This window comes from Chiroxiphia lanceolata, chromosome 3, assembly GCF_009829145.1.
Source record: "Chiroxiphia lanceolata isolate bChiLan1 chromosome 3, bChiLan1.pri, whole genome shotgun sequence".
Taxonomy (NCBI): domain Eukaryota; kingdom Metazoa; phylum Chordata; class Aves; order Passeriformes; family Pipridae; genus Chiroxiphia; species Chiroxiphia lanceolata.
Window position 1 is genome coordinate 19,129,289 of NC_045639.1, and position 9,342 is coordinate 19,138,630.

The window sequence follows — 9,342 nt, forward strand, 5'->3', positions numbered from 1 at the left end:
TCCCAAACTTCTGCTTAGCAGCCTAACTTTCTGTAGTAAGAGATTCACTGAGTCACAAAGGAGCTACACACGAACACAGAGCCCTACAACATTGCCTGGACATCTGTTTGAACAGGGAAAGCTCAGCATCAGATCACTCCTGATGGCTTTTCTTCCCCTCCACTGTGCCTAAAGTCTCTGACAGAGTGAACATCCAATTCTTTTAGTCAAACGGGATATGTTACCAAATGCATCACTACTCTACAGCCTCAGTGTTACAGTATGGGGGTATATCTCCTTTCACAGGAGAAAAGGTCATAAACCTCAAGCAGAGGTCATAAACCAAACAAACCCACAGCCATCATTAGCCAGTGTTCCCAGTCAGCTCACAATCCTTCTCCTTCTGCTATTGCTCTAATCTCAAAAGACAGCAGCCATCTTCAGGAAACAACCACAGGTTTAGAAACGCAAAAAAGTACCTCCGGACACACACATAGATGGGTAAGATGATTAGGACCAAAGAAGGGTGGAATCCAAGACAGAGTCCTGCCATTTCCACTCCATGTTCTCTTGTAAAGGCAGCTCTGTGACCAACATACTTTGTGCTTGGCATGACTGTTTTTGTGGTTCTTTATAGGCACTAAATGTATCTAATACACGATGCAAACCCTTGTACATAATTTCAGATTCCGATATTAAGGTTGACATGAAATTTTAGGAGGTGTGATGCTCACAGTAGTGCTGTGAAGTCTGTCTTGGATCAGCTTTTTTTCTCTCACAGCCTCCAGAAAAACTAAAGATGTGGTTGCTACAGGAATGCTAGTAGATTACATGATCTGAAATGACTGGCATTTCATAGCCTCATAGACCCCTCTGCACCTTACAAAGGGACATGGCACTAAAAATATTGCAAGGAATAAGAAAAGGTTACGTTGGTGACTGTGTTCATGGGAAAACAATTTGTGTACAAAGCTGAAAAAGCATCTTCTGATCAAAGTCTCTTTCATTCCCAGATCATCTTGTACACAGGGTCTCCAACTTGAATCGTTCCAGTTTTGTCAACAGCAAAGTATTTCCCAAAGAGAGGGCTGGTTTTGTAGATGTGTCGCTCGGATGGATCACAAAGGCGGTAACTGCAGAGAGAAAGCCCTTCTTTAGAATCAGTGGTAGCAAAACCTAAACATCAAAATATCAGTGATGAAAGAGAGGATATGAATAATGATGCCCTGTTTTGGTCACCATACTAGACTAAAAAACTAAATAAATATTGTAGTTATGAGAATCAAACAGTTCAAATGGAGGAAAAAAAAGCTTGACTGCATTCATGCATCTATGTTTAATACATATAGAAAAATTTTTGTAAAAATAAAAGTCAAAGTAGCAAAGTTAGACCTTTAAATATCTCAAATACCTGTTACCCCAAGCATTCACCCTAGCAGAGATGGAAGAGATATGAAATGTAAAGTTTACAAGAAGGAAGAGAGAACTTGAATTTTCTTAGCATATAGAATTGCAAAAAGTAGACTGGAAGCCAATATACACAGACCCTTACACTGCATGATTCTGTCCCACACACACTTCAAATCAGTTCTAAAATACTAGTCTAACGTGTTGGGATCTAGCCTAAATCCTCTCCCACAACCTAAGAAACACTGCTATTTTTATAACCTTTTCAATGTCTCCAAAGGCTCCTTCCTGTCCATGACTCCAGTGTCTGGGTTAACAGTTGTTAAAATACACCTGCAAAGACACACAGTGCCAAGTCAGTAACAGCTTCTTATCATAAACCTCTTTGCATCTGTATAAACTAAAGTTCTCAAAGATTTACCTGCCACAACACACGGTCCCTTTCATCTCCACATCACCAATAAGAATATCCTCCCAGGTGTCCTGAGGGAACGTAAACATTGGGCACAGGTTAGACATGCTCACATGCAGTCACTTTTCCAGGAGCAGCACAATCATTCATAAAGCTGCATCATTTGAGATGCTCACCTTTACTTGTACCTTCAAAATACGCAGTTATATTACAGCACTATTTTAATGAAAATTTTATGGTCACTGCATTTATCCCATTTCAGGGTATTTATCCCAATTCAGGACCAACTAATAATTACATCTGAAAAGAACGATACACAAATAATGAATCTTGTTCTGCAATGTGCCCTTCTCTAAAGCACTGAACCTAAACCAATTTTATTCTTACTGTGTGGGTGATAATCTCATCTGTGGCCTCTGGCAAGTCACCATTTTTACAGAAAGGAAATTTTCAGTGGAAGTAACTTTTCGCTTCTCATCTACACAAGCTTCCTAATGCAATCCCTCTTGGGAGACAGAGATCTATTCCCACTTCAGGACCTTTTTAGATTCGAGAAATTATCAGATCTATCCAGAGGAAATTTTTTTTTAAAATGGCAACATGACATAAAAACACACAAACGCCACCATTACCAGTTCATTTCATCACCTGATACCTTCCTAAATAGTGTTTTTTTGAACTACCAGAACATTGTCAGAGATGCAGTGATGGACTGCAGTATTGCAAGGGTTACTTCTACTCTTGTGCCAAAAGCTATTTAAAAAATATGACACTGACAATTTACAAATTGTTCATTTGTATCATTAATTGATTGATTACAGAATGCACAGTTTTGCCTACTTTACACCTAAAGACAAACTTTCAGTGGCAAGCCTGTCATTTAAACACATTTATTTTATCCTTTGCTAAGCTAAATAATAGTTCACAGACCTGCCTCCTCCCTCAGTGTTTCATGTGCACTGATGTGAGCAGAAGTTTTATCTCTCTGGAATTCAGTTGTAAAAATCACAGAATAGCAGCTTTCTTCACCTTCAAAGCACCACCACACAAGGAAACTGAGCTACAAAGAAACATAACCAAGTCTTCAAAAGACATTTAAGACAGTAATTTTACCTCCTCAAAAGCACTGCAATCTGCCACAAGAATATTTGGCCTGAAGTTCTGTATCTTAGCTTTCTTTTCCAGCCTTGTATTTAAATCATCCATTGAAGCTTCAGAGAGGAGCAAGACTGGGCTGCAGTCAGGATAGGCAACCTACACAAACAAACACAAACAAATCCTAAGGTTGCTGCAAAAGCACAGGAGAAAAGTTATGGAATAGCAAAAGGACAGGTGTGTTGGAACCAGTGGCCACATATTAGCCTGTTAGGCTGCTCCATTGAGGTTTTCATTTTCCTGGAATTAGGTTAACAAGGGAAACAACATGCTCTTTCCTATTTCAGTAACCGTGGCGAGTTTCATTTGCTCAAATTGTAAAATTAAACTTCTCCCTACAGAATTAAACCAAAATTATATAAGCTACCACAACTCCTTACAAAGTAATACCATATGCATGTCCCAGATGCTTATTCCAGGTGTTACAGACAGAATCAAGCATTTCAGTAAAACATGTTATGGTAAGTTATGAAAGATACCCAAGACATTTATAGACCTGCTGAACTGATCCAGTTGTCTATAATGAACTAACTGGATTTTTCTAACTAATGAATCTGCCTTATCACAACACCAAGAGGGAGTTCCACACCCAGAACAGCAATACTCAATTACAACTGTCCATTTGTCAGTCTAAATTTGCTTGACAGTGGAAGGGCTGCCATATTAGCAAACAAGGCCAAAGAAGAGTATTCAGAAAAACCCACAAAAATCCTAAAAGTGGACTTACACAAGAAAAAAAAAAAAAAAAAGAAGATAATTTTTGGCAAGAATTTTAGTGTATAGCACTCCTGTCTTTCTTTTATATTATTCTTCCTCCTATCCTTGTACATGCCTTTCAACCATCACATGACGACTGCTAAAATAATTATACAAAAAATTCTGCCCTTTTTTCATGCTAGGATTCCTGCATGTCACCCCTCCTAATCTCACATCCCTTTTGCTGAAACCTAGTTTTCTGTATTGATCTCAGGGCCCTTACATAACAAAAGCATATCTATAAGTCTGTAATTGAATATACCTTCTTCTCTTTGTGCAACAACAAGCAAGACACTGATGCCATACAAATAATAACATCAGTAAGACAAGGTACTCAGAGTTTTAATTTGTTTAAAAACCTTACGTTCACCAAGGACAGTTCAAATCACCTTCACTTGAGAGAGTTATTCAAACAAAAAGAAGGGCATCAGTGACTCAAATGAAATGAGGATATCCGAGCACAACACCTCCTTCCCATACCTGCATTAAATTTCTCTAATATCACACCTTCAAGCCTCTTCCCACAGAAAGAGATGAAACTTCTGTAACCTTCTTTGGATTTTAACTCCTAGGCCCACAGTTATAAGGCCCTGGGTTAAGCATCATTCCTTTAAACAAAATATGAAGTAACAACTTGTATCAGTACACTCTCACACCTAACAAGGGATAGGGAATGGAGGCTTTCTATGCAACAGAGATTACACCATGGAAACACCTTTAAAAATGTAACTTTTTTTCTATTCGCTGAGACACTAAAGGTTCCTCTTCAAATATGAGTTTCAGACTCTTCAGCTGCAAATGGTCAACAGCTTAGAAGTAAAATTTAAGCAAGTCACCTCACCACAGAAGAGGAGAATACTCACATGGTTCAAGTACATGATTACACACCTTGCTAAACTGGGTTCAATCACCAATGGTGGAACAGGTAAGTTTTGGTGCGTGGGTGGGAAGTGGTTAAAAGGAAGTACTTCTGAGAAAAAGAACATTTATTTACCTCATCAGTGTTTCGGAAAAGGTTTATTGCATTCTTTGACTTTCTTGGCACCATGGAGGGCTCAAAGTGCACCAGTCGATAGGGCTGTGATTTCAGGAAAGTGGTGATCCACTGAGCCACTTCATCACCACAGTCCCTGCCTTGGATATCCTGTCCAAACACCCTGAAGAGTAACAACACATCAGCAAGTCAGCTGGAAAGATGAAGGCTCAATGATGCTTATTATTTGAAGGCAAACAACATGTTTTAATAGTAGTAGCAATATAGAGAAAACAAATCCCCTGAATTATAACAAGCTGGAGGTTGGTTTCAAAATCTGGCACAAGGATCAATCCCAGTGTTCAATCTCCTTGTGGCCACCATGTTTTGGAAAGCTAAGTAAGATGGACATGGTTGGACAATACCAGCTGGTGAAATAAGCCTTGAAATAGCCTTAAGGTGCCCAGAGCTGACTGTCACATCGATGACCAGTAACAAACCCACCTGTTTGCCAGGTCTACTCTTGCATTTCCATGTGACTGCAACACCAAAAGATTTCTACCAAGAAATCAACTAAGGTAATTAACAAGGTAATTAACTTCAGAAAATAAACGATAGTTTGAAAGGGCACAATTAGTTGCCGTAACTGATGTACAAGTGTTATTTATTGTAAGTGTCCCTAACTGTGATGGAAACTTTCTTTCAAATTTTAGTGCTGTTAAAATTTAGCTAGAGTTGAGCAAAACTTAAGCTAAAACTTCACATATAAAATAGATCAGTATCTTACGAGAAGTTAAAAATTTATAATCGAAACAAAGTCCATGGCGCACAAAAGGCCAATGGCACCAGAATACAAACAAGTTTACACAAGGAACACTTTCCTGGCAAGAAAAGGCAGACCTCAACTCAACCTTTCAATAAACTTCAACAACAGTCATGAATAGTTTTGTTACATTCTTCAAAGGAGCCATTTTGACCCAAACACACTGCAGTTTCCTATACGTCTGCAATCATATCCTGGACAGTTTAAAGCACAGAGATGCCCACACATTTCATCCAGAGTTAGCCCCTAGGAGCCCTCCTCTACTCATTGAGGGGAGAGATGAACCATTAGGGTGCCGGCAGCAATATCTCTGCTCCATTTGCTGGAATTCCTGTATCTACTCTGCAACACAGGCTGGGATTAAATGCCATTGCCCCAGACAGCAATCTTTCTTACAGCTTCCAACACTACTGTTTTCCAGTCACGAAGCAGATCTATCCCAAGCACTCAGTGGTTTAGGGATCCCATAGGAACGGATCATGCAACTGAAGTGTTACAGACATTGGGCACAAAGGAAGAGCACAAGGTTTCTTAATCAGAGTGCTATAGAAACCCTCTAACATTTGCACAAACAGAAGATGTGCCTATGCACTGGCTTCAGGCTTACATTTGACTCTCCCAAAGACAGGATTTTAATTATCCACATGAAATTTGCAACTGGAGTTAGCAGATTTCAAGACTGGCATCTGCACAGCCCTATGCAGCTAGGGGCACTATTGCACTGCCTTGGCTCCAAACCATGTGGCACGAGCCAGCACCCATGTGAAGGCATCGTGCTGGCCCAGAGGTGGAATACACACAAGTCTGTGCAGGGCCAGCAGAGCACACTGTGCAGCAAGATAGCTACTCACACTCACATGCTGGAAGGGAAGAATCTGGGAGCAAAACCCAAATCTTAATTTTTCTGAACACAGTATTACTCTCAAACCTCATTCTTACAGATGGATCGGAAAGAGTCAGCCTTGATCTGACAAATGGCAAATTGTTTAAGCACAGCAAGAGTCATACAAACCCTTAGGATCCTTCCTGAGAAGTACAAGGCAATGTTCCAACTATGGGTGTTGCTAATTTCACATCCTATGACACCACCTACAATGCCAGACAACTTCGTAATTCTTAAAGTCCATTTACATGCATTTAACTTTTGATCATTTGGATTCTTAAATTCTAGCAGTTTTAAAGGCAGAGAGTGCAGGTTTATTAAGACAAAGAAAGAAAAACAAAATCAGAAGAACAAATCATCAAGCTCTAAAATTGGAAAATCCAAGATAATTTTTCATTACTGAAATCTATTAGGCTATTTAAATACTTTTCTAACGGTACAACAAAGTTTAGAAAAATAACACCTTGAAAACTGCATGGTTTTGCAGTGCATGCCTCACTGGCACATATAGGCAATGTACACACCTTTTTAAAAGACTGTTCCATTTCTCTACCGTTTGTAACTTGCACCTGCCTTGTATAAACAGAGATACTGAGCTTTGCTGATCAAGGGTTTCCACAGCAACAGATTTATGCTAAAAGCAAGTAAATGCAGCTCCTTGTCAGCACTTTTAGTTTTAATTATAGCAGCTGGTGCATTAACCATCTCTGCTATTCAAAGGACAAACACTGACCAGTATCTTTGTAGGGGCTAACACCATTTACAGTTATTAAATACTCTTACATATTAATTGACATTGTAGCAGAGAAAAGATTTTCCAGCTCCCCCTGGTAGTTTTCCAGCATGGATTCCAATACACAGATAAAACAATTAGGCTTGGAATCATACAACAAAACTCTAAGCACACAGCTAAATCACTCTTTGTAACCCATCCACCTGAAACTCCTTTGAGGTAGCAACTACAGAGAATGCCTTGGTCTCCAGGGATGCCTGTCTTTCCTGTGACCACAGGGTGAGCCTTGGGCAACCAAGTTTTTAAAAGAGGCACCTCAGTTAAATGCCTACAGACAGGGGTGAGGGAATCTAAACTCCGACATCTCACCAGCTCTGAATGGCCAGCGTGCATCCAAAAATGCTGATACAGATTTTAGCTGTGATCAAGAAATACCAAAGGGCATGACTGAGGCTCTGAGATGCAACTGCTCACCCAAGCATAAGCGAAAACACTAGAAGTAAAAATAAATGAGCAAACATAACATTCTATGAAGATGCAAGATCACAGTTCATTTGGCTAGTGTATAATGCATGGTCCTTGATACTGTGTCATCATTTCCTAAGATTTGTTTTCACTAGTGTTCAGCAGATTAAAACCAAATCAATCCTGGCCTCCTATGTAACACACAGGAGAGAATTTCACAGAATCACAGAACAGTTTGGATTAGAAAGAACCTTTAAAGATCACCTAGGACAACCTCCTTGACATGGGCAAGGACAACTCCCACTAGACCAGGTTGCTCAGAGCCACATCCAGCCTGGGCTTGAACACTGCCAGGGATGGGGCAGCCACATTTTCTCTGGACAACATGTTCCAGTGCCTCACTAGCCTCACTGCAAAAAACATCTTCCTTTTATCTAATCTAAATCTACTCTCTTTTATTTCAACACCACTACCCCTTATCTTGTCAGTACAGGCCCCGGTCTGAAGTCTCTCTCCATTATCCAGATGGCGAGACACACCCCCACAGAAAGATGCAAAAGCACCCAACTTTCACCCTCCAGTTTCTGCATTAGAAAATGCAAAGCCTCACACAATCTTGAAAAGCAAAGTATATGAGAAAGACTGTATTTAGAGAGAGGGGAGGGGGCCAAAAATACCTTTTTCAGTACCTGCAGTTGTGGACGGGGTTTTTCCTGGGGACATTCACAGGCAAGCACAGCTTCTCCATGTCTGGGGCTTCGAAGGTCGAGTGCCCGTCGTCACAGCCGACAGAAACGAGGACGAGCCGCGGCTCCTGGCGAGCCGTGACCATGTGCCCATCCTCCGTGATCACCAGCCAGAACCTGCGGCGGGCCGGGGGGACAGAAACGCGTCCGACGGCGTTAATGGCGGGCACGGCAGCAGCCGCGGAGCAGCAGGTGCCTCTCCCCAGGTCCCGAGGAAAGCACCGGACAAACAGGGAACCCCGCGCCCCGTCCCGCCGTACCTGTCCCGCATGTCCCCGCTGCGCAGCCCCATGGGCGTCACCTGCGCCCGCCGCACCGACACCCCCTTGCACGACTTCACCGGGTACACGAAGAGCCTCAGCACCGTCCCGACCCGCTGCAGGCGGCGGCGGCGGCGCCGCCCGGCCCAGCGCCAGGCTCCGAGCAGGGCGCCCAGCGCCAGCAGCGCCGCCGCCCCCCACACCCAGCCCGGCCGGGCCGCCCCCAGGGAGCCCCGCAGGCCGCTCATGGCGACTGGGCCTCGCCGCGGCCCCGCCGCGACCGAAAGGGCCGTGGGCGGAGCGGCCCCGGAGCGGCCCCCGCACCGCCCCCTGCACCGCCCCCGGCCCCGCCTGGCGTGACGGGGCTGGCATCGGCCCCGCGCTGAGGGGGCAGCGGGGCCGCGACCTTCGCTGAGGGAAGGAGGGCGGTCACAGCGCGGAAAATAAAGGGCTGAGCGTCCGGCTCGGCAAAGCGCCGATATCCGGGCTTTTATTAGAAGCGGTGCCACAGGGAAAGTGCGGGCTGTGTGGAAAAGCACGGAGCGCGTCGAACTGGCGCGTTTGGTTTGACTCGGAGAAGCGCTGAACGGGTGGACGGATGGAGGCGAGGAACTGGTGCGACGAGCAGCCTAATGTGGTGGGCACCTGATGTGGAAAGGATGTCCCGAGGCGTTCAGCTGCTTTGGGATATATTTGGGATATATTCACCACTGTCCCAGCTGCTTGGTACTAAACTCGTGAGACCCTTTC

General features: G+C 43.2%; 1 protein-coding gene across 1 annotated transcript; it reads right to left on the reverse strand.

The window, feature by feature from the left end:
* Window positions 1-475: 475 nt before the first annotated feature.
* LOC116784189 (mitochondrial amidoxime reducing component 2-like) lies at window positions 476-8,855 on the reverse strand. The gene is made up of 7 exons (XM_032682511.1): window positions 8,593-8,855; window positions 8,276-8,449; window positions 4,704-4,866; window positions 2,912-3,052; window positions 1,808-1,869; window positions 1,648-1,719; window positions 476-1,112 (listed from the first exon to the last, which is right to left on the reverse strand). The coding sequence occupies exons 1-7, from the start codon at window positions 8,838-8,840 to the stop codon at window positions 983-985; spliced, it is 990 nt and encodes a 329-aa protein (XP_032538402.1). The 5' UTR covers window positions 8,841-8,855; the 3' UTR covers window positions 476-982.
* Between the last annotated feature and the right edge of the window lie 487 nt (window positions 8,856-9,342).

Coding starts and splice junctions, on each gene's coding strand:
- LOC116784189 (XM_032682511.1), bottom strand. CDS start 8,840: ATGAGCGGCCTGCGGGGCTCCCTGGGGGCGGCCCGGCCGGGCTGGGTG. Junction 3,053..4,703: donor TTTTCCGAAACACTGATGAG/GTAAATAAATGT, acceptor TTGTTTGTGTAG/GTTGCCTATCCTGACTGCAG. Junction 1,720..1,807: donor GGGACCGTGTGTTGTGGCAG/GTAAATCTTTGA, acceptor GTGTCTTTGCAG/GTGTATTTTAACAACTGTTA.